At 32.4% G+C, this 26,475-nt stretch overlaps 2 protein-coding genes across 2 annotated transcripts; both read left to right on the plus strand.

Moving 5' to 3' along the window:
- The first annotated feature begins 6,982 nt into the window (after positions 1-6,982).
- LOC145627728 (uncharacterized) lies at positions 6,983-10,302 on the plus strand. Its single transcript, XM_081680083.1, has 2 exons — positions 6,983-7,406; positions 7,794-10,302. Exon 2 carries the CDS (start codon positions 7,801-7,803, stop codon positions 10,300-10,302), a length of 2,502 nt encoding a protein of 833 aa, XP_081536209.1. The 5' UTR covers positions 6,983-7,406; positions 7,794-7,800.
- Positions 10,303-10,861: 559 nt separating this feature from the next.
- On the plus strand, positions 10,862-14,923 carry LOC145641731 (putative potassium transporter 12). The gene is made up of 8 exons (XM_081692662.1): positions 10,862-11,243; positions 11,333-11,581; positions 12,075-12,125; positions 12,311-12,571; positions 12,923-12,975; positions 13,062-13,176; positions 13,272-13,526; positions 13,696-14,923. The coding sequence occupies exons 1-8, from the start codon at positions 11,171-11,173 to the stop codon at positions 14,736-14,738; spliced, it is 2,100 nt and encodes a 699-aa protein (XP_081548788.1). The 5' UTR covers positions 10,862-11,170; the 3' UTR covers positions 14,739-14,923.
- The last annotated feature ends 11,552 nt before the right edge of the window (positions 14,924-26,475 follow it).

A 26,475-nucleotide genomic window follows, 5' to 3' on the forward strand; every position in this document is an offset into this window, starting at 1 on the left:
TTGATACGATATTTATAGAGAAAAACATCCAAAAAAGATAATTTATCAAAACAGAGTCTAAAGACCACAAAAACATATTGGCGCCAGCCCTGGCTCATTGGCGCCAGGACCAGTGGCTAGCGCCAGGCGCCAATCCTGGTTCCAGGCGCCAAGGCCTGGGGTTGGACGCCAATTCGGAATTCAACGCGTTTTCGAAAATCTAATAATTTTACCGTACTGGAAGATAAAATAATATAATTTCAGTCGAAAATGCTATTTGATCTAATTAAAACTCTGAAGAGTCCTAACTGAATTAAGAATGATAAAAACCTTCTAGAATGTTCTAGAAGACTAAAACCATTCCTAATTACATTAGGAATGATAAATCATATTAGGCCCTCCCCTAGATCATTGGGCCGTACTTAAAGCTCAAACCGGGCCCAGTTTAGTAAATTGGTCATAACTTCCTCAATATTCATCGGAATTGGGCTTATAATATATCGTTGGAAAGGTCTTTGCAAACCCCATCCAACTACACCACTATTGGACCCATATCATGGACCAACCAAACTGGATTGGCTGTTTTCTTAAAGTTTTCAAAAACAGAGAGAAGAGAAAAGAAAAGAAATAAAACTTTCCGCAACACTAGACCTTTCCACACTTTCGTTTCATTCGATTATGACTCGACGTGAAAGGTACTCATCACTGGGTTTGGTTTTGGGGAGACACAAATGGGTGTCTACAATATGTTTAATGTTTTTTTTCATTAAACCTATCATCAATTAATTTAAAGTTTTTTTTTTAAACAAAAAACTTGTAATGCTAGCTTTTTTTTTTTTAATAAAAAAATTCTAATGCTTTATACTTTATATGTTATTATTATTATTATTTAAAAAGAAAAAAAAAACTATATGTACAAAGAGACTGTTTATTACCAAAAGACTGTCTATTTTTACTCCTTCGTGGTTACTCTTCTTATTTACAATCTTATCGTCATTTAATTGCAACTACTATTAAGGTTTATTAGCTTTGAAATGCACATGAACAACATTATGGAATTTGAATGGGATTCACATTAAAAAGTGATATTTGAGCAGATGTTATCAAGAAGTATAAAGAACTTAAAAATCCTAAAATCAAGGGCAACGATGATTGGAAAAAAAATGGTATTAATTAATTATGGATAGAATTTAAGAAGAAAAGTATAACTAACGGAAGAACTTACATTATTAAGTTTTTAGCTACAATAAACATTTCCCATTTTAAAACTTCGTATGACCAAAGCTCACAAAGAATTCATTTGAAGAAAAACACACTAGGTATTATTGAAACATGTAAATAAATTAAGAGTTCTAAACTGACAATTGCCGCTTAAATTATGAAGGAATCGGATACAAATCAATTAAATACTATTTAATAATAATTTGGAAAAAAAACACTATCAAACTTTTGAGGGTTTTAAAAAATAACTGCCATAAAAGATTTTTGTGATTTTCTTATATTTCTACATCGCCACCACATAGGCACATAAATCAAATAGTACGTATTAAAACTACCAGGTCTACCACCCAAATCAAAGGTATTAATATACGTCAATACAACTTCTCTGAAGACCTAGCTCTTTGCGCGCATCGCGCGCGTAGGCCACCCTAGTTTTATAAAAGCATTGACACATTTTAAAAACTCAACAACCTCAAGGCATAATAGTTTAGAAAAACCCAAATAAAAATAAAGAATAAAGAAGAGTAAAAAATTTTTGGACCAAAAATAAAATGAAGAGTAATTTTTTTTTTTTTTTTTTTTTTCAAGGGTGTTTGAGTGAAACATGATTTAACTATTTTCAATACTACTCGTATGTATTTTGCATTGTTAGAGGATGAACACTTTTCTTCTATTTGCAACCTAAACGTATGCTGTTAGACATACATTTAGACCTTTTCTTGGGTTTCTAAACCTTGTACTACCTCCGTTACATTCTAACTCTCGGAGTATATGTACAATTTTAATGAATTATTTGTGACATATAAAAAATTCAAAAGTTACACATTGTATGTAACAGAGGTAGTATATAAGAACAATCTATGTCCCAATTTCTAATGCATCAATAGCACGTAAGAGTTCATAATCATTGGTTCTTTCAGTTATGGGAGCTCATGTTTTGACAATTTTTTTCTCAAACTTGGAATTTTTCTTAATTTTGGAGATTAAACTTGATTGTACTTTAATATTTGGGTTTTGCCTCTCATTAATATTAAGGGCAGGGGATAAAATATTGAAAGAACAAGGAAATGGGACAACAGATCATCTCAAGGATATTCTTCATTCTATATATCAAATTTATTTGTATTGCCTTTCGTTTTTCCACTTAACATCATGTTTTTAAAAGAAATGATGATGATGATCCATTTGTTTATGAATAAGACATTTGTGTTTGTACTAACTCACTTATGGTCCCTTAAGTAGGGGTGAAATAAACTCGGTTTAAAACCAAACCAAACCGAAAATTAGGAATGGCAACGGATCGGATTCGGGTCGGATGTGGCTAAATCCGAATCCGATCCGTTTAGTAAACGGACCCTGGACTCGGATCCGAATCCGAGTCCGAATCCGAAAAATCCGAGTCCGAATCCGATCCGACTCGTAATTTTCGGATCCGAATCCGGTCCGTTTATTCGGACCTCCGAAATGATCCGAATATTTTTTTATTTTTTATTTTTTGTAATGTCATATACCTATAATTGCTTGCATTGTCATACTAATTAAAGTATAAACATAACATATTTAAATTATAAATTAAGTTACATAACAAAATTTTGCTACAAAACAAGCAAATAATTGTCCCAAGTTATAGAGCATATGCTTATACTCTTGGATTCGGACTCGGATCGGACTCCGTCGGACTTTGCGTAGGGTCCAAGTCCGATCCACCTCCTATTCGGATTCGGATCTATTTTATCGGATTCGGATTAATTTTAAACGGATTCGAATCGGATTTTTTCCTTCGGATCGGATCGGATTCGAATCGAACTCAGTTTAAATTGCCATCCCTACCGAAAACCAAACCGAATAACAAATATGGTTTGGTTTTTTTTTTAAAGTGGTTCGATTTCGGTTTTGAAAAAATAAATATTTCGGTTTTCGGTTCGGTTTCGGTTTGAGAAAGTGAAAAACCGAACAAAACCGAACCAAACCGAAATTAGGCCCAAACCCAAAAAATTACCCTAGCCCAACAGATTTAACCCTAAATATATAAAGGAAAATAAACCCTAATTCTCATATTTCACCTCTCCTTTCCTCTTCTCTCTTCTCCGCGGCTCCACCATCCCTCTCCACTTCTCAATCGTTTTTCAATCTCTCTCCTTTCCTCTTCTCAGTTCGCACTTCTCCCCCTTCACTCTCTATCCTTTTCTCTTCTCAATTCTCACTTCTCCACCTTCACTTGCATCACCTTCGACGAATTTTCGAGGTTTTTTGAAGTTTGAACTCAATAAAAGGCATCAACTAAAGGGTTTTCATGTCAAATTCGACCATGAAAACACTAGATCTAGTGTTTTCATGGTCGAATTTGACCTTTGAAACCCAAATTTGAGGTTTTTCGGTGGAATGTGAGGTATGTCCTCCTTTTCTTTCTTTTAATTTGGTTTGAGTTTTTTTTCTACTTTGTTTTTATGGTGGTGTGTGATTGAATTGCGGTGGTGGTAGACTAGTAGGTTGTTTTGGCTTTTTTGGGTCGATCTAGGGTTAGGGTTTGGGTGAAAAGGATGAAGGGTGGTGAAATAAGGTGGGTTGTAGTATGGTGGGTGCGGATCTTGGTTAGGGGTGGTGAATAAGGTTTAAACTTGTTTAATTATGTTTGTATAGATTGGTTTGGTTTGGTTTGGTTCGGTTTTGATTGGGTTTGGTTCGGTTTTTTTTGCAAAATTTGATGTTTATGATAGATGATATGAAAATTCGGTTTGGTTCGGTTTTTTTTTATGAAACCGAAATAAATATGGTTTGGTTTGGTTCGGTTTCTAAAGTAAAGTGGTGCGGTGTGGTTTCTAAAATCCATAAACCGAATTAGGGTGGTTCGGTTTCGATTTGGACAAAAAACCAAACCGAAAACCGAACTTTCACCCCTACCCTTAAGTAATAGAATCTCTTATTCTATTTGTGTTTTGGCTTGAAGAGTGTCCCTCTGAAATCCGGGGGCTCTATGTAACAATATTGAACTTTTGGTGAATCAATAATATGTGCTAAACTGCAGTTTTTGTTTAAAATAAATAAATAAATAAATATAAATAAAAAATTTACCCATTTCTAAGAAGGGGAAGGCCTTAAACTAAGTAACTTCATAATAAAGCCAAATTTTGACCATTTTTTCTCAAAGCAATGGCAGAGTTACTTTTTTAAGACTCCACTTATATTTTACTCCATACAAAATTGTTGGGGTTTGGTGAGTCCGACTCACCGCGGAAACAACCCCGACCCAAGGAACCACTCGCAATTAATAAAACCATAAAGCATAAATAAATAATCACAAGAAAGGAAGAACGAATCTTACCCTCAAAGCTTCGCCCTTACAAAAACGGGCTCTTACTTGAAAGCTTCGAGCACTGCAAGCGCCGTGCCTCCAACGGTATCCACCCACAAAGGACGAACACGACTTTAAGGTCCGCTACCTTGGAGTTAGCAAGGTCCGACCAAAACCCGAGTGTTATTAGAGTTTAAGAGTTTTCCCAAAAATATGGAATGCTCTTTCTAACTCCCACTCAAGCAAAGAATTCTCAAGCCATGCCATGACTATTTATAAGGAAGTATGTCTTGTGAATTTCACTCATCTTTCAATGTGGGACTTTTCACAAAAAGATCCCACATGGAAAGATTGGTGAATTCAACCCTTAGTTAAATAAACAAAGGAACAAGTAACAAGTGTCACATGGTTAGGTGTGGACCACTTTCTCACTTGGTCCCCAAGGCATTTCACATGCAATGTGAACTAACCATGTGTCACCCAACCTTGAGCCCCAAGTTGGGTTCGGTTGGCCCATTTTATTTTGGCCCGTGTCCATGACCCATCAACCCGGGTCCACGGCCATTGCCACATGTGTCGCCACCATGGCGCTGCCACTAGGTGGCTGCCAACGTGGCGGCCACGTGTGCTGCCACGTGGCATGCTCCTATTGGGCATGCATTCCTAGCCTTTTGCGTGGCTAGGATTTTACTTGTTACTTGATGCATTTTCCCGTCTCGCCAAATCCTAAATTTTGGCTCGACATTTGAGATTCTCCGACGCTCGGTTTCGACGCTCCAAGCTCGAATTTCCGACGTCTAAATGTTTAACACTCGGGCGACGAATTAATTTCTTCTGAATTAATTTCTTCTGAATTAATTCGTCGAGTCAGTTCGTATATTTTGCTTGGGTGTGACCCGAAGGGTTCATTCAAGATTAAGCTGTAATATTAATTATATTAATATTACTGATCGGAAGCGGCCTCCACCCAGGCATTTCGATCACTTGACCTTGCTGAATATATTAGCTTTCTAATAATTCTGAACCCGCTATCAGAATAATACACTTGTTCGAAGGACACCATTCCTTTCAAAAATAACTAAATATTAATTTAGGGCTTGTTCACATTTAATTAATGAATTGAGATGAACTAAACTGAATTGATTGAAGCTGAACTGAACTGAACTGATTGGAGCTGAACTGAACTGATTGAAGCTGAATTGAACTGAACTGAATAAAGCTGAAATGAATATTTTATGAGAGAAGAAAATTAGGAACTGAACTAATTTGAGCTGAATTAAACTGAATTGAATTAAACTGATTGGAGCTGAACTGAACTGAACCGAGTTGAACTGAAATTAAGATGGAGTAAACAGGCTAGTGTAGAGCAAGAGAGGTTGTTGTTTTTGTGAAATTACATAGCTCCACAAATCTACATGATTTCTTGTTCAGCAGATTGAGAGTTGACACACTCAAATTATATACTATTGTCTTTGAGATGATTCATGGACTACTACATATTTAAGATTTAATTACTCTTATAAATAAAAAAAAAATTACATTTATATGATGATGTTAGTTTTGTTTAAAAGTTGGACATTGTAAGTTGTTATGAGCTTTATTTATTTTTATTTTTTTTTCCATTAATAAATAATACAGAGTACATTTTATACTTACAATAGAAAATTGATATTGTACAAAAATTTTAATCCAGAGGAGCTAGAAGTCAAAACAAAGTCACACATTAGAGAGGGGGATTAGAGATGATCTCAAAGCTCAAGTCACCCTCTCTTCAACCAATCAAAAGACAACCTTTTATTGCATTATTCTTTCTCTTTTATTTTTATTCCATTTTTCTCCATGAAATAATACGTGGCAACCGCTGATTAGTTCTTATTTGTGCGGCTCGATTTGTCAAATGAATGCAAATTTCGGTACTCCTCCTCCATCACTGTGATCTGTGACAGTGCAGTATCTTAATTCATCAATTATTGAATAAATAATAAAAAATCACATAAGATAACAAAAATACACACAACTACCTACTACAATTTGTAAAATTTACATAATTTGATAAACAACTACCAAAAATTGAAGGATTTCATTTATTGTGAGTGTAACTTGTATGCTTACAACTATGTTACAAAACCCATTTTTGTCACATCAAAGTCATTAGTTCAATAACTTAATTCCGAAAGAATGAGGTCGCTACATGAACCAAGATTACGTATCGTGGGTCTTCTAAGTAGTACAAAATTCATACCCCATTTGCAAGATTGATGAAAGATTTGATCTTTTTTAAGTTGATTATTTTTTGGGGTAATTTGAATTTTGATACATTTCTTTTGTTGAGAATTTGATTAAATAAAAATGGGAGGAGATTTGATTGAAGAGAGTAGTAGTCTGACATGGGTTGGAAGCAGGGGCGGATACAGGTTGGGTTCAAGTGGGTTCATTGAACCCACTGAATTTTTGAAAAAAAATTAAAAGTTTTTTTTTTTAAAAAAAAAAAAACGAAAAAAGGTTAAATACAATATCTTTACACTAAATATCAACAAAACAATGTGCAGCCTAGTGGTGTTTTGCCTTGCGCGCCTTTACTTCCCCTCTTATTAAGAAGGCACGGGTTCGAACCCTGCCATAACCCTTTTTTTTTTTTATTCTGTAATTTTTTTTTATTCAGCAGTTCAGTCATTCACTGATTCACTCCCAAATTATTTCCCCCAAATTCGAAAACCCTAACTCACCTCTCTGCCTCTCCAGCTCTCCTCGTCTCCTCACCTCCACGGCTCCACCACTCCTCTCCAGCACGCCGACACCACTTACGGCTCCTCCTCCTCCACCCACGGCTCCACCACCTTCCCAACAGGCGGCAAGTCGGCAACAGCCCAGCGAGGCAGCGACTCCAGCGACGGCAGCGAGGCAACTGAGTAAGGTATTCTACATTTCTACAATTCTACTTTTTTTTAGGTATTCTACAAGTACAATTCTATATAGTTCAATACTTAAATGTTAATTCATTTAATTAGATTGTAAATTTGTGGTGTTTATAAATTATAATTGATTTATTGATTGAAATATTGAATACTTAGATTGTTGGGGTTTATAATTGATAAATTGATGATTGTTTGATAAATATAATTTGTGGGGTTTATAATTGATAAATTGATGATTGTTTGATAAATATAATTTGTGGGGTACTGGGGTTTATAATTGATAAATTGATGATTGTTTGATAAATATAATTTGTGGGGTTTATAATTGATAAATTGATGATTGTTTGATGTAGTTAATTTATTGTATGATTGTTGTTTGATTTCAGTTTGCAAATGAGTTTAGAGTCTTTTTGGAAACGTGTGGGGAAGTCACAAAAATCATCTGCTTGTTCTTCACCTAGTTCAAGGGATCCTCTTATAGAAGAAGATGATATTGAGTCTCCGAACGATGATGCAATTCCTGTGGCTGCTTCCATTCCAACCCCTGAGACTCCTGAGAGCACACCTCAAACTTGTCAAAGGGAGAACAATCCAAATGCTAATGTTGAAACTGATGATACTCGCATTTATGATGTTGATCTTCTTCCACATGACCCTGGGAAGAGAATTCCAATTTTGGAGTATCCTCTTAATGATCAAGATGCTGTGAGGAGAGGTTATATTACAATGAAACGTTGTGCTCCACGAACACATAATTTCCCTCGAAGACAAATAGGAGGTATGCGCCGCTTTAATGTTGCTTGGTTTGATAAATATGATTGGCTTGAATATAGTGTTGAGAAGGATGCAGCTTTCTGTTTTGTGTGCTATCTATTCAGGGATAAAGATACTCATATGGCTGTTAATGATAACTTTGTTAAAGGGGGGTTTAGAGGATGGAATAAGATTGGTAGATTTGATGTTCATGTAGGTGGTATTGGTAGTTTACATAATGAAGCTAATGAGAAATATAAAAATTTCACTAACCCAAAGACATCTGTTGCTGAATCTTTTTGCACTTACTCCTCGGAAGCTAAACTTCAATACAAATCTCGATTGACTTATTCTTTGAAATGCATTAAGTTTCTTTTAAGTCAAGGTTTAGCTTGTCGTGGGCATGATGAAAGTGAAGAATCTTGGAATAGGGGTAATTTTCTTGCACTCTTAACATGGCTTGCAGAAAATAATAGTGATGTTGCAAAGGTTGTTCTTAGTAATGCTCCTGGAAATAATCAAATGACTTCTCCTTTAATTCAAAAGGACCTCATTAACTCTTGTGCCAAAGAAACCACTAAACTTCTCATTGATGATATTGGGGATGATTATTTTGGGATACTAGCTGATGAATCTAGTGATATATCTCAAAAGGAACAAATGGCCCTTTGTTTACGTTATGTCAATAAAAAAGGGAAGATAACTGAGAGGTTTCTTGGAATTGTACATGTAAAGGATACCACTGCTTTGTCACTAAAGAGTGCAATTGAGTCTTTGCTTATGGAGCATTCTTTGAGTTTGTCTAGAGTTCGTGGACAAGGTTATGACGGTGCTAGTAATATGAGGGGTGAGATAAATGGCCTCAAGACTTTGATCATGAATGAAACAAAACAAGCTTATTATATTCATTGCTTTGCTCACCAACTTCAATTAACCCTTGTTGCTGTTGCTAAGGATAATGATGATTGCATTTGGTTATTTGATCAACTTGCTATTTTGTTGAATATTATTGGTGTTTCTTGTAAGAGAAAGGAAATGATAAGAGAAATTCAATCTCAACATGTTCTGGAAGCATTAGATCTTGGAGAAATTGAAAGTGGGCAAGGTTTAAACCAAGAACTTGGTTTAGGTAGGCCTGGTGATACTAGGTGGGGGTCACATTATAAAACTGTTTCAAATGTTACCTCATTGTATTCTACTATTGTTAAAGTTCTTGAGAAGGTTGGATCAAATAAGATTTATAAGGATGATCGTGTGAAGGCTATCACTATTATGTCTACATTTGAATCATTTGAATTTGTTTTCATGATACATTTGATGTCTGAAATATTTGGCCAAACTGATAAACTGTGCCAAGCTTTGCAAAGAGGGGACCAAGATATTGTTAATGCCATGGCATTTGTAACATTAACTAAGGAGCGATTGCAAAATATGAGGGACCATGGGTGGGAAGACTTTTTACATCTTGTAATTTCTTTTTGTGATAAGTATAATGTGGAAGTACCTGCTATGGATGATATGTATGTTCCTCGTGGAAGATCGAAACGCTTCTTTGCCAAAGTTTCTAATCTCCACCGATTTCGGGTAGAAATGTTTATAAGTGTCATTGATTTACAACTCCAAGAGCTCAATAATAGATTTGATGAGGAAAATATGGAGTTGCTTATTTGTATATCATGCTTAAATCCGGTCAATTCATTTGCGGCATTTGATAAGCAAAAGTTGATGAGACTTGCTGAGCTATATCCCAATGAATTTCCAACTAATGATATGACAATGACTGCACTTCGTCATGAACTTGGATTTTTTATTGATGATATGCGCAAAGATGCAAGGTTTGGAGACTTGAAGGATATTAATGAGCTTTCTATGGTGCTTGTTGAAACAAATAAGCATAATTCTTACAAATTGGTTTGCTTGCTTATACGACTAGCATTGATCCTTCCGGTGGCGACTGCAAGTGTGGAACGAGTGTTTTCATCAATGACTTATGTAAAAAATAAGTTGCGGAATAGTATGGGCGATCAATTATTGAATGATAGTTTAGTCACTTTTCTTGAGAGAGACTTATTTGCTAGAGTTAGTGATGATGATGTATTGATACGCTTCCAAAGTATGAAAACTCGAAGAATGCTTTTGTAGGTTTTTTTTTTTAATTTATTATTTTTTTTTTCATTTTTCTAAGTGTAATCCATTTGTAATCCGAAATTTGAACTAATGTACTGAATATTTAATTAATGTATTCGCGTTCCTTTTTTTTTCTGATTCCGAACCCACTATTTGGAAATCCTGGATACGCCACTGCCCTATGGTTTTATTTTGTCGTGTCGTATTGATATTGTTATATGTAGCATTAAGGGCTAAGAATAAGCATATTATATATTTGTTCGAAAATAGAATTTCATACAATATTGATTTAGATGTTTAATGATTTTACTGCAATTGTCTTGTCAGAGAAAAAAAAAAAAAAAAAAAACAATTCAAGTAATTCATTAATCAAGGATGCTGAGATTTTTGGGAATTTCAGACAAGTGAGGGATGAAAATGTGATAAGTTTAGAGGTGTGATTGTGGTTATGCTTTGTCGTGGCTTAGTACTATCCCCGTTTCAAAATAATAGGCCACATTTAATTTTATTTGATCACTTAGTGATGAGATAATCGTCATATTGTATGATTCATTGGAATGAATATTGTATGAAGTTTTGTTCTGCATTCCAATGCTAATGCCAATATCAGATTGGGCTCTTAGCCTTTTCTTCCAGTAATTTGTATAAGCTTGCTCATGGGTGAAAATTTAACAATCTACTAAAATATGATGTTCGTGTTATTGAATACAAATTGACTATTATACAGGAACTATCTACATGGCATACTCTTTCATTGGCATTCCAAACTCTTGGTGTGGTGTATGGTGACGTGGGCACGAGTCCTTTATATGTATTCACTGATGTGTTTAGCAAGGTGCCTATAACATCAGAAGTTGATGTTCTGGGAGCACTGTCTGTAATAATGTATACGATAGCCCTTGTGCCCTTGGCAAAATATGTATTTGTAGTGCTTAAAGCTAATGATAATGGGGAAGGTACATGATTTTCCAACTTTCTTTTCGCCTTATGTGCTTTATCATGAGTTATTTTGCATCTAAAAATAATAGGCTGCTTCTGCCTGCAGGAGGGACATTTGCACTGTATTCTCTTATAAGCAGGTATGCTAAAGTGAATAAGCTTCCAAATCAACAGCAAGCCGACCAACAGATCTCTAGCTATAGGCTCAAACTACCCACTCCAGAACTTGAAAGGGCTTTATACATTAAAGAGATTTTGGAAAAGAACGCTTTCATGAAAACCCTTCTTCTATTTTTGGTTCTTACTGGAACTTCGTTGATTATAGGGGATGGCATCCTGACTCCAGCTATGTCAGGTATGTAATTATTTTTAATGTGTGTGCTACTCAATATTCTCTCTTTCTTTCACGAAGATAATAATAACTGTGGTAGTGTGATGCTACTCTATAAACATCACACTTCCACAGCTTAATTCAACAATATTAAGTGAATAAGTTATAAGTTACAAATATTTGCTTTATGAGCACTTCCTTTCTGTGTTCTCAGACTTTTTCGAGTTGGCTGTGCTCAAATTTGTCCAACATCTTAAGGGATTATATAGTTTTATCTGAAGCAATATAAAATAAAGAACATAGGAAAGCTTTATTATCATGTTAGCCACTTCTTAAAGAGCCAGGCATTTGCTTGCCTCTGCATCACCATGACAACTTTTGTAGTCCTTTAAGCTTCTGCATAAAATGAACTTCATAAAACTAAGTGCTAGAGTTACATATAGACTATAAATGCTTTCTTGTGAATCAGCTTTCTAATGTTTCCTCTAATTCTCATTTACTGTTTTCCCTTGTGCAGTTATGTCAGCTGTAAGTGGTTTGCAGGGCGAGATTAAGGGATTTGGTCCTAGTAAGTATTCACCCTTTACGCAAACACAGTAGTTTAATAGCTTCAATGCTGTTATCACTTTCATCAGACAATGTCAAATCACTCAAATGCAAATATTTCTAGGTCTTTTAGATGGGCTGCTGTAGTTATAAACTTGTTATAGAATGTTTTAAGCATGGGACTGAAGTTTTGTGATGTTTTGACAGACGCTGTAGTCATTGTTTCGATGATCATTCTGGTTGGATTATTCAGCATACAGCGTTTTGGGACCAGCAAAGTTGGCTTTTCATTTGCGCCTGCCCTGTCATTGTGGTTCTTTTCTTTGGCGACTATTGGAATCTACAACCTCCTTAGACATGATATTACTGTCCTGAGGGCCCTGAATCCAGCTTACATCTACCTTTTCTTTAGGAAAAATGGTGTTCACGCATGGTCTTCTCTTGGCGGCTGTGTTTTGTGCATCACAGGTATATATTTTGTGGTCCCTTCAGCCTTTTATGCGGAGAAATTTCAGCCTAAAGGCCTTAAATTTAGCATTAAGATCCATTCAATCTTGTTATATAATTTTTTTTTATCAAAGCAAACTGTTGCTATTTTCTGTAACATAATTCCTCGTGATCATTGCTCGATGTAATCAGCATGAAACAATCCCATTTGCTTGGGTTGTTGCAACTATGTCTCCTGTTTTTGTTGGTTTCGGAGCCAATATCTGACTAGCATACATTGCTGAAAGCCTAAAATCACTGTTTCTTACCTGAAAATCCATGTACGAGTTGTACCTATGCTATCAGTGTAATTTGTGAGCTATGTGATTACAGGAGCTGAAGCAATGTTTGCTGATCTAGGCCACTTCTCCGTACGATCTGTTCAGGCAGGTCTTTTTAGCATATAGTACTTCTAAGTTCCATCACTGGCTCACTACTTTTGTTGATTTATAATGAATGATGGAACTTTCAGATTGCATTTACTTCTGTTGTGTTCCCTTGCCTTCTGCTGGCTTACATGGGCCAAGCGGCATTTTTGATGAAATTTCCAGCCTCAGCTGAGCGAGTATTCTATGATAGTGTGCCAGGTGAACCTTTAATAGAAGTTACTTCTTTATGGTCTTATAGTCTTATATCATATGAGCTTTTTGCTGACACTTCTATAAAACTTTCTGGTTACTAGATGGATTTTTCTGGCCAGTCTTTGTGATTGCTACACTTGCTGCCGTTATTGCCAGTCAGGCTATGATATCTGCTACCTTTTCGGTAATAAAGCAAGCCATGGCTCTGGGATGTTTCCCGAGGTTGAAGGTAATTCACACCTCGAAGAAGCAGATGGGTCAGATTTATATCCCTGTCATCAACTGGTTTCTTATGGTTATGTGTCTAATAGTGGTTGCAACGTTCAGAAATACCACGGACATTGCAAATGCATATGGTAAGGAACCTCTTTTTAAACGTCTTCCATTCCCTCTATTACTCCTACAAAGTTTACTTATGAATCACATATGCATTTTAAGTTATAAGTTTACATCAATATGCATGACAGTATGACACAACTGACTATTGAAGAAACATCTCATATAGCGTAACCAATGTTATTTCAGGAATTGCTGAAGTTGGAGTCATGCTGGTCAGTACAGCCTTGGTGACACTAGTCATGCTTTTGATCTGGCAAACTAACATATTCCTAGCTCTCGCTTTCCCTATTGTATTTGGGACAATTGAGCTCATTTATTTATCAGCAGTCCTATCAAAACTCTTGGAGGGCGGTTGGCTTCCTTTAGCCTTTGCTGGGTGTTTCTTACTAGTAATGTACACATGGAACTATGGAAGTGTACTAAAGTATCAGAGCGAGGTCAGGGATAAAATTTCTATGGATTTCATACATGATCTCGGATCTACTCTTGGAACTGTAAGAGTCCCCGGAATTGGATTACTCTATAATGAGCTAGTTTATGGAATTCCTTCCATTCTAGGACAGTTTCTTTTAAGCCTTCCAGCCATTCATTCTACCATTATCTTTGTTTGTATCAAATATGTTCCTGTACCTGTAGTACCTCAAGAAGAACGATTTCTCTTTAGAAGGATTTGCCCTAGGGACTACCATATGTTTCGTTGTGTTGCTCGTTATGGTTACAAAGATGTACGAAAAGAAGACCATCATTCATTTGAACAACTTCTGATTGCAAGTCTGAAAAAATTTCTGCACAATGAGGCCCGAGATCTTTCTCTTGAGGCCAACATGAATGAACTAGATATGGACAGTGCTTCAGTGAGATCAGCAGACGCAGTAGACCCTGATGATGAGCTGAGAGTCCCACTGATGCATGATCAACGAACAGTTGAGTCAGGACATCAGCCATTGAAGTCAGAAGACACCGAGGAGTTGCCATCGAGTGCAATGTCAACAGAGGAGGATCCTAGCTTAGAGTACGAATTATCTGCTCTTCGAGAGGCTGTTGATTCAGGTTTCACATATCTGCTAGGGGATGCAGATGTCAGAGCAAAGAAAGAATCCTGGTTTCTTAAGAAGTTGGCCATCAACTACTTCTATGCTTTCCTGAGAAAAAATTGCCGCAGGGGCGCTGCTGTACTCAGGGTTCCACACATGAACATCATAGAGGTTGGGATTACATACATGGTTTAATTTCATGGCAAATTTACCTCATAAAGATGTAAGCTAAGCTTCTTGAGGTTCATCATTTATGGATTGGCCTTCTAGCATGTTATATTAATATAAACTAGCTTTTTGGCCCGTTCAATGCACGGGTTGTTACTTGGGTTAATTATTTTCATATGTAGGTATGCTTTATTTCTATAACTTAAAAGGAAAAAAAAAAGTGAGGGTAGAACTGTAAAAGAAGATGAAGGAATTTAGTTAGATTAATAGAACTTTATTTTATTATGGTGGAAATAAAACACTTCACTTTCTTAATTGAATTTGCAAATTGCAAGTTGTAGAATGTATAAAGACTTACATATAAATATTAAGGGAGGTGACATGTGGCATATGGTGTAATGAGTGACTTATGATGCCATGTGTCATTTGAAAAAGTTGTGGTTTGTGTTTTTAAATACTAATAAAGTATAGATATAGATATAGATGTGTTGCATTATTTTAACTCTAAGGGTCTTTCTTTTCTAAAATTAACTAACCTTATGGCCCGTGCAATGCACGGGTTATTCATATAAAATTGTATTGAGAGATAAGTGAGGAAATATCATGCAATAAGTCATAATAGGGTATAATATGTAATCGGAAACATGATTAAAGAAATTAAAATTTTGGAACTTTAATTGAAAAAGAGGCTTAAATAGAAGGTGGAAGGGCTAAAATTAAAGAGAGAATAGGAAAAGGTTTAATTAAAGGGGAGAGATGAAGGTGAAGAGATGAAGTGTGTATGAAAATGAAGTATAAGTTTAATGAAAGAATTAAAAAAAAATGGTGTAATAAAAAATTAATAGTGTAAGATGACATGTGGCACTATGGTTAGAAAAGTGTAATAGAATGGATGAGGACATGTGTCTTTCTCAGTATCTTGGTTATAGTTTTTAAATACTAAGTATAGATATAGATTAATAATATGGTTGAATCATACCAATAAGGTCTCGACCTAGTGGTTAAGAATGAGGATTTATATTCGATAAAATCCCTGAGCATCTTTCTCAAACATATAGCAAAATGGGTATCTATTTATAACAACGGCACAAGAAATCTATATGCTCAATTGCAATCTCAACCTACTAGTAGTATGATCAATGTTTTGCTAATCTCTTTTCGGCTACTCACTCATGCACCTTTAGGTCAGATTGCCCATATTTTGTCCATCATTCTTTCATCCTCAGTATTAATACGTATATAAAGAGATGTTCTTTATTCTAAAGGTACAAATTCATTGTCTGTGGCTTTTGTTATGCCACTTAAAACTTAACATCATGTGTTTCTTTTAGAGATGATGTTCATGAGTATGACATTTGTGATTGCATAGAGTGTCCAATCTCAATGGTCCCCTAATTTATACAATTGCCGACAACAAAATTTTCAAACGAACCTTGATTTGTAACACCCAAAATAAAGGGATTGTGATGTGGGCATTGTCACAACTCGATTCGGATGTATTGTGTAAAATTACACCTTTTTATCTACTGGTATCGTCATTTTACGTGCTAATGCTAATTAGGGGGTGTAATGTTTCATCCGAGTGTAAAATGGAAATTGTAAAGACACATGTTATTCCTTAATTTTGAGACTAATTAGCATCATATGCATGATTACTTGGTTTTACTTATTCATTTAGGTTAGGATTTACACTCATCAATTGGGGATAAAGTTTTCAATCTTATTTAAAAAGAAGAATAGATATCACCTACACCTTATTATCAAAAGGATTTGTTAATACACTACTTGCATTCAAAAATAGATAGTTTGAATTTATAGTAGAAAATTGAAACAATTTTTAATAACACACTAGTAAACTACATTATCCCCAATTGATGAGTGTGAATTCCTTAATAATACACTAATTAGCATCATATGCAGGATTACTTTAGTGTCTTTACAATTTTTAATAATACACATGTTATTTCTTAAAATTGTAAAGACACATGTTATTCCTTAATTTTCAGACTAATTAGCATCATATGCAGGATTACTTTAGTGGTTTTTCTTATACACTACTTGCGTTCAAAAATAGATAGTTTGAATTTATTGTAGGAAACTGAAACAATTTTTAATAACACAACTAAAACCTATCAATTTATTGTAGGAAATTGAAACAATTTTTAATAATAGACTAATAAAGATCTCCTATATTGAACTATGAATTAGACGACGTCGAACATATATTACATCATAGCTTTAATGAAATAAAACCTATCAATTTTTTGTAGGAAATTGAAATAATTTTTAATAACACACTAATAAAGATCTCCTATATTGAACTATGAATTAGACGACGTCGAACAGATACTGTATCATAGTTTTGATGAAATAAAATATTTTAAATTACAAAATATACGTAATTCTTATTTATATTCATGTATATATAATAGCGATTTATTATTAAAATGTACAAATTAAAAATAGGTTTTATATAAATCGTGCATCGCCTAGTTTTATCTATTGAATGTGAGCTGGGAGGCAATGAGGTATGGCATATTGAGATAAGCGAAGGGGTTTTGGTCCTTTATATATTTAGGAGTTATCCATCACCAAAAAGCCTTATGCAACCTTTTTATGGATCTTAAAACTTTAACTTTTGACTTTTTTAGGCTTATTAGATCAAGTTATTCCTTATAAGATACGTAATAAATTCTTTCAAAAAAGAAAAAAAAAAGGGTACGTAATAAAATACTCCATTAAATTAATGGAAGCTAATTAAGGTTGAGTCTCAACATCTATACCTAATCTATACCTCTATACCTAGTATTTAAAAACTCTAACCACAAATTCATACTAAGCCACATGTCACCAATCACTCATATGTCACATGTCACCTCCCTTAATCTTTCAATAGAGTAAAATAAATAATGTTTTAAGTCTTTATGCATTCCAAGACTTGCAAATTTAAGTAATAAGAAAATGAAGAGTTTCATTTCTACCATGATAAACTAAAGTTAAACTAATTACATAGACAATAAAATAATATTTTCATCTCCTAAACTTAAAATATAACTTAAATCAATAAGTCATTTCATACCACGCAATATCTATGTATATATATACCTAACTAAAATCCAAAACAACATCGACACATATAACACAAATATATATATGCAACACATTTCAACAAAAATAACCAACCCGTGCATCGAACGGGCTAAAATACTAGTTAGTGTTTTATAAATTGAATGTATGCAATTATATTATGAGACACGATGTCATATCATAAGATGAAAAGATACTACTTCATTATTCAGTAAAAAAAATTACCTCACAATTAGTAGGCTAACTAGCATAGTGCCCGTGCAATGCACGGTTTATAAATCAAATTATTAAATTCGTAGGAAAAATAAAAATAAAAACAAAGGTAATTCATTTACTATTACAGGACTTGGTTACTAATGGTCAATAAAAAAAAATTTAAAGGAACGTTATTTGAATAGTATTTTATATTATTTGAATTTCTTTTAATTTTTTATAATGTTATTTTATTAATTGAAAAATAATTGAATAATACTCCACATAGCTATATAAGAAGTGGACTAATTTATTTATATCTCCCGTTGAGAAAAAACTAAAATTTTCTTATCATACCATCCGTACCAGTAGCTACAATCAATCTAATATACATGTTTTATTTACCCATTGCACTCATTAAATCTATATACACAATAATAACCTTATATTTGACCTACCAGAACATATATTTTCCTAAGTTAACCATTATGCCAACAACTATATATTATATAATAGTCACATATATAACCAACAACTGATTAAATATAGTATACAACACAAATACTTCGTATATAGGTATGGATACTGATAATTTTATATAAATAAAATATACGGAGTATATATTACTAAGATTTATCCCTACCTTAATTATAAAAAGGTTAACAAAACTCTTATAATAGTGCATGGACATTTATATATCTAAAAATGTTCTTTTTACATATATTTTCCCCCATTTAATTTTAAAAGCCTTAAAATTGTCTCTTGAATTCGTTAAATTGATTTAAAAGGTTATGTTTATTTCAATATTTATGGCCATTTACTATTTTCATTTCCTTTTGTTTTAATTTTTCTATTTGGAATTTATTAGACTATTAGGTTTCAAGATCGAAGTCAATATCTTTTTATCGTACAATCACTAAATCAAAGTCGTTGAACTAAAGTTTTGGACATTGCATAGCTACACAACATCCAACACATTTAATGATTACATGCAAATAATTTTAATAAAACTACGCATTCGATATAAGTTATCAAACAATTTAACTATATATACATTTTGATAGGTTTATATCTTTCATATTAACAAAAATTTACAAATGTTATTATTATATTTTGAAAAAAAAATTAGACTTTGGAGTTTTGTATAAGATAAATAAAGGATAAGTTAATTCCCGTCGTATATGCATTGAGTTTTTGGGTGTTATATCCGGTTCACCCTTTGGGTTAATCCATATTTGAGGATCAGTTCTAGGTTATTAGGTTCCATTCCCCTTCCGATTGTTGTTGCAGGGGAGCGAACACAGGTCCTCCCTACCTAGTGTAGTCTCAATCACCACTACACCAACAACCAATTGGTGTAGTGGTGATTGGGACTACACTTGGTATGGAGGACACGTGTTATAAAATATTATATCATATACATGTACTTTTTTATATTATAAAAAATATTATATTATATACACATACTATTATAGTTAAAAGTATTATTATGTATAAAACAACATAAATTATTGCACATGATTGTTGTATATCTAGTATAGTACATGAGCAATGCACGATTTTTAAATCAAAATGTTAGTTTTTCTAAAAAAAATTCATAAGTAATAGCATTGCTAATACGAATATTACAATTTAAAACACGAGTAATAGTTATAATACATTTAATATCTATCCCTTTTCCGTCAAATGTCTAATTCAATTTAACTTTTATTCTTCTTGTTTAGATTGGTTATTGGTTCAGTTTTTTTTTTTTTTTTTTTTTTTTTTTTTTTTTTTTTTTTTTTTTTTTTTTTATGCAAGAAAAACAAAAGGTCATTGTAAAAGACATTGTATAGAAAATGAAAGGCCGATTAAAATTAAATTTATGTTCAAGATTATGTATTTTTTTTCCAAGACAACATTTCGGCTCAGCATTCAGTATTTGTCAAGGAGTACAACAAACGATAAAAGTAATTTTTACACTATTTTGTATTTTTATCAAAAACTTTTGTATTCATCCGATTACTTGAATTGAATTTAGGATAACTTGTAGACTATTTTGGGTAACTTTTATCAATAAAACATAAATAACTTTCCTTCATTACAGGGTAGCTTTTATATAGGTGCACAAATATTTTATTGTACATCTGATTTTTTTTTAAATGTTTGTATTGATTTCATAATTGACGTCAAACTAAATTCTATCGATTTTATTTAATTTTCATTAAAAAAACAATTTTAGCCTTTCAAAATACGAAATATTTGTTTCCTTAATTATGTCACTTTAATCATATTGCTTCAAATTAGCTATTATTCTTTAACTTGACTATAAATAAAGATGGAAAAGACTTTATGGTTTATTTGTAGTATTGGAAAGTATATATTTATTATAAAAAAAATTAAATCAATATTTATGTTAGGAAATCATGAAAATCTTATGCATGTATAGAAACTTGCTTTTATTGTTTGAAGTTTAACAAAAATAACTATGCTTGAATATGTAAACAATAATTATATAGATATATTTTATACATAATAATATAAGCCAATGAGAGAGTGACATTTGTCATCCTCACATTGAGGTGCTTGTCTTTTAGTATAATATATAGATAGATGTTTAGTGCCACATTTATCTTACCATACAAGTAATAAATGCACCTCATGTTGCACCAAGAAAAAAAACAGCACCTCATGTACAAATTACAAACTTAAAATACAAAGTCATAATAAAGTTATATTTCTAAAATGGAAAATTTGCAAATTGCAGCCCAAAAGTTCATATAAATTATAAATTGCAGCCCGATTCAACTTTTTTATCGGTTTACAAGTTGAAAAATCTTCGATTAAGGTTTTAGGGGTCATTTTAGTTCTTAGGGGTCCGAATTGAGCTCGAAATTAGCAAAAAAATAACGCAAGTATCTCGTTTTGCGTAACAAAAGTGTATCAATTTGTGGGAAACTGTAAATATGAGACACTTACGTTATTTTTTTGCTAATTCCGAGCTCAATTCGGATCTCTAAGGGATAAAATGACCCCTAAAACCTTAACCGAAGATTTTTCAACATGTAAATCGATGAAAAAATTGAATCGGGCTGCAATTTACAATTCATACGAACTTTTGGGCTGCAATTTGCAAAAAAAAAAAAATTAATGGCTGCAATTTGCAAAAATGATTGCAATTTGCAAATTTTCCTTCTAAAATTAATCACATTGAAGTAATAAAGTTATAAACTTTCAACAAAGCTAGTTTAGTACACTTTTGCTTTTGCATGTAAATATATATTTGTAGAAAGCCCAAAAGAAAGTCCAAAGCCCTCAAGCAAAGGGAGGAAAAGTTGGGCTGGACCATATCTGAAATTTGTACCTTTCAACCATTTTTTTATTTTTATTTTTTTATTTTTAATTTCATTTGTTTGGTAATTAAATAAATTCAAAGCAAGAAACAAACATTCTTGTAAATAAACTAGCACTTTAACATGTAGAGTCTTTATCTAAACAGCTGTAAATGGCCAGCCAGCCCCTTCACAAACTCTAGAATAATTACTTGTAGATACTGCAAAAGTGGCCCAACTTTTAAAGTATTAAAAAAAAAAAAAAAAGTGATTGTAGGATATTGATGATACTATCCAAAAAAAAAAAAAATAGGACAACCTAAACAATTACACATTTACACAAATCAAGCACTTTTATCCTAAATCCTTTTCGTATATACTAATTTTAAAGGTGTCAAAATTACATCCAACCCGATCTAATGCCAAACCGACTCAAAAAATATGTGATTCAGATTTCGACTTGCGTTGGCACAATATTTTAACATGACTCAAGTATAAAAATTGACCCCATCTAATCCGACCTCACCGAATTAGATCTGGACACCTGAATTGACATCTCTAATTTTAATTGGAATTTTTTAAATCTAGATTGATTTGATATAGTCTAATATAATACTCTGCATGAACGATATGAATATCAAAGTAATACTTGTAATCATATTTTAGCAAATAGGTAGAGGAGTTGAAATCATTCAAGCCTCATATCCAATTGCCCTACATTCACTTGCCTAATCCATATTTCCTTATCTACCCAATCCTCGATTTGTATCACAATTTCAAAACGATTTAAATATCTTAAAAACAAAGTAAAATAAAGTTCTAATATCATTAAGCGAATAATATACCTATAGTTGGAATCATTTGGATGATGAAGCGAACAGGATTTAAGTTTATCCTCCTTCATATTATTGAAGAATCTAATTTATTTATTTTTTTTCATTTTATTTATGATGATAGAATATGCTTTGAATATTATGGATACACATACGACTACTATACGAGTGATGGATAAAAATAGAAAAGGGGGGAGTTGAGTAGTTAAGAAGGTCATAGCTCCAATTATCTAAAAACGACCACGTAATACACAACATTTCGTCATGGTGTGCAAACTTACAAAGTAATAAGCAACAAAGTCACATCCTCGAGAATTTTGATAACGACTTATATGGGGACATTGGACGTTCAAAAATTAGGTAAAGGCCTTTTTACGTGCGATTTTGGGTCCCCCTAATTTTCACCAACTTGGTTTCATACCCACATAATTTTGGTATTAATGGATATGTCATCTCATATACTTCCTCTGTTCTTGTTTGTAATGATGTATGGAGTATAATCGTATTACAATTTAATAAGAAAAGTATTATATCAGAAAAATCGATCACCATGAGTATGAGAAAGTGTTATACTTCCTCCATTTTTTTTTTAGTTGCTACACTTTTGTTTTCACAATCTTCTAGATAATTTTTTAAGAGGAGAGAGATAGAGAGCTAAATAAGATGGACTCATGTGAGTAAGAGAGAGAAATAGAGAAAAAAGAATGTCAAAAATGAAAAGTTTTGCAACTTATTAACAATTTTTAAACTAGAAAAGTATAGCAACTAAAAAGAAACGGAAGAAGTATTTATTAAAACAAAATGAAGGGATATTAGATTGTACAAGATATAAATAATTTGGTTCCTTGAAAAACAAAATTATAAATAATTTGCAAAGAACAACAATTATGATAGCAAAATGAGGTTGCATTGTTGCATGATTTCATTTTTTAGAGAGTGTATAGTTTTTGAGAATCATGGAGTACGTATGTGAAGAATAAGTTGTAGCGGAAAGTTACAAATACAACTCCTCTATATTATACATAGGATTTTGGACAATTTTAATTTACAATCTTATCTAATCCATTTTATTTGATAATTTTTTTTTCTTACAGATTAATATACAAATAAAAGCAAAGTCAATTCAAATAAAAAAAATCTTAAGTGCACCAAAAAAAAAAAAAAAAAAAAAAAAAAAAAAAAAAAATTCTTAAAAAAGAAAAAAAGAAAAACAAATGAAATCAAACTAAATCATACTTCGTATTAGATTAGATTAGATCAAGCGAGTAGATGTCCATATTATACCTTACATATGCAATTAACTCTTCTTAAAGAGATTACAATAAATGAGTACAACAAAAGAAAACAAAAGAAATAATACAGTATTATAATTGTTTTATTATGACATAATCTAATCTAATCCTGATACTACGAATTAACTAAGACATAAATCATAATAATAACAGCAATTATATTATGATTGTGACATATCAATTACAACCACTAAAACACATTACAAATCAACTAAGTTTTGGCATTCTATTATATTCCAGCGCATGGATTATTTATGATTTTATCTAGTAAGTGGAAAACTATATAATATCTCAAATCACTTGATACTTCTACTCCTTATCAACTTGCAATTTTTATACCAAAATTCGATCTTCCAACTATGAGGCCAGGGCCAGCTGACAAGACATTGTCATTTCTTTTCGACTACTTATTAATCCTTTTTAATCAATCAATAGAGTGATTTTCGAGCATAAATGATACTTTATTCGTCTCATTTTATTTGGAACGTGCTTATTTTTCGTGATTTTTACTTTTTAACCATGTTTATGTTGAGTAACAAATATACTATCTCCGTTTCTTATTAGTTGCAACTTTGGGGTATTATTTGTGAGATATAAAATATTACAAAGTTGTAACTAATACGAAACGGGGGTAGTAATTACTTTAGGCTTGTTCTTTTAGCTTAATTTCAGTTCAGTTTAGCTCCAATCAGTTCAGTTCAATTAAGTTTAGTTTAACTCAGTTCAATAAATTCGAACAAGTCCTTTGTATGTATGTTACTTGTACTACATATACGTTATTTCTAACTAATAGTTTCAATTATAAATTTATAAGTGCGTAGTACTTTTTTCAAAAATTAAAAATAAAATTAATAAACTATGCATTGTATATCAATTGTATATTTGTGCACAACACATATGTTGTGTTGTCATTGCATGTATTGATTTATACTTCGTATTATCTAATACGAAGTACATCTTAGTTTCTTTATACCTTTTTTTTTTGGATTTAGATTAGCAATAATAATTAAAATAAACTTATAATCCATATAATATACCATCAAACTTTGAGGATGATTTTGAAATTTTTTATTTTCCATTCTTTTTTATAAACCAAACAATTGAATGTGTGAAAAATGATTATCGTAAAAGATATTTCCCTCGAAATAATTAAATGGAGGCTATGGAGCCTTGTGAATGCATTTTTTTCTTGTTGAAAATTACAAGACCGTTTTCGTATGTCCTAATCATAGCATAATAATTTAATAATCTTTTGACTTAAATTATTGGTAGGGTTATTGTAGTTTTTGAACCGTACATATGTCATTCTCAATTGAATTGAATTTTTTCAATCATCAATACATCATTCCCCTTCAAAGGCCAAACTCTATCTCCATAACCTAACAATTTAAAAGCCTTTAAATCAACCGTACTATTATTTAATTGGCAGAATTAATTTAATTAGGACTAGTACAGTTGTTATTTTATACCATAATTTTAAAATAATTATGATATCACAATCATCAAACTGTCGCACGTATTCTAGCTAAGCTAGAATTTCCAAAGATATGATACTACCAATTAAAAATGAAGTATGCAAGTAATGTAACTTTTGATACATACCAAATTCTATCAAATATATATTTAAAAAATAAAATAAAATAAAATAATAATTCTAGTCATGCATGCAACAACTTTTGATGTGAATATTGCTACGAAACATATAATAATGTGTGTACAATTCTTTTCGCAAAATTATTAATGTAATCTTTATGCATGGCAAGCAAGCCAAACGTGCGTCCCTTAGGATGGTGAAATTAGTTGAACAAAGTCACCATAGTTCATAAATCAAAGACACTTCAAATTTGGTCATAAAGTTTAAAAGAGTAATCCGATTAATTAGTCTTTAATCAATTAGTCATCAATATTCAACATTTTAGCTAGACAAGTACATTAATAAAATGGAAAAGAGGTGATCATTCTCTGTCCAATACCTAAGGGACCAGGAAATTTTTTTCCTTGATGCCTACTCTATTTATACTCGTAATTTTGCTTTCCTTGTTCCTTTTTGAACCATATCATGTGCGATCTCGTTAAATTCGATTTTAAATGTATTTTCTAAATATCGACATGCAAGAAATGTTACTCATACCATATTAAATATATACGTGATCAAACATATGTAGTGGAAACTTTAAAATACATAATTTAAAAATATACTGATATACAAAGCTCTTTTAAAAATTGATCCCATATCATTATTGGGAACGACAAGCTGAGAATTTGATCATTCCAACACCAATCTTTAATCAATTACTTATTGCTATTAAATTTGAGTAGTTTAGGTTTCTGAGTTTCTCCCTCAAAATACACAGTTTAATTAGGTTTTTTCAAAACTCACCTCCTTGTATACCTATTTATTTTTAAAAGGACAAAAAAAAAAAAAAAAAAAAAAAAAAAATCCACAAGTCAAAGTTAAGGGACCAGCAAAGGGTAGGCCAGATCAAAGATGGTCACAAGGCTCAGCATACGGCATACCCTCTCCTTGTAAATGTCGTTAGTTTTGATTATTGTGTACGTGCAACATCGTTCACCACCATTCACCAACTGCATTAAATATCTCAATTATGGAGATATGGGACACAAAGTGTTACTTCATTACTTGTAGGTCTCATTCCATGTAGTGTATATGAAATACTCTGTACTATAATTTTTAGTTTTTGTTATTATAGGGAAAAAAATGATATATATAGCCCTAAGGATATGTTGAAACTCATTGTAGTCTGAATGTCCCACATTGGAGAAAGATGAGAGGTGGTTCCACTTTATAAAGTAGAGGAGTAACTCCTCCTCATTCGGATTTCCCAGACTTATTTCATATTGTCTCGAAATTTAACAGGCTATGTATGAGAAGTTAAAAGAAGAAAGAATTAATTGAATACATACATTAACCACACTGATTTCGCGTGATTTTGTCATACATTCCTAAATTAAGAGTATGTTCTCATTGACTGGACTAAACTGAACTGAACTTATTAGAGCAGAGCTTAACTTAAATGAATATTTTATG

The sequence above is a fragment of the Chenopodium album genome, chromosome 1 (genome assembly GCF_948465745.1).
Source record: "Chenopodium album chromosome 1, dcCheAlbu1.1, whole genome shotgun sequence".
Taxonomy (NCBI): Eukaryota; Viridiplantae; Streptophyta; class Magnoliopsida; order Caryophyllales; family Amaranthaceae; genus Chenopodium; species Chenopodium album.

What these genes read in the sequence shown, in the direction of transcription:
- LOC145641731 (XM_081692662.1), top strand. Translation starts at nt 11,171, where the DNA reads ATGTATACGATAGCCCTTGTGCCCTTGGCAAAATATGTATTTGTAGTG. An exon ending in AGCTAATGATAATGGGGAAG is followed by an intron (nt 11,244 to 11,332) that starts GTACATGATTTT and finishes TTCTGCCTGCAG; the next exon opens with GAGGGACATTTGCACTGTAT. An exon ending in GGACATTGCAAATGCATATG is followed by an intron (nt 13,527 to 13,695) that starts GTAAGGAACCTC and finishes ATGTTATTTCAG; the next exon opens with GAATTGCTGAAGTTGGAGTC.
- LOC145627728 (XM_081680083.1), top strand. Translation starts at nt 7,801, where the DNA reads ATGAGTTTAGAGTCTTTTTGGAAACGTGTGGGGAAGTCACAAAAATCA.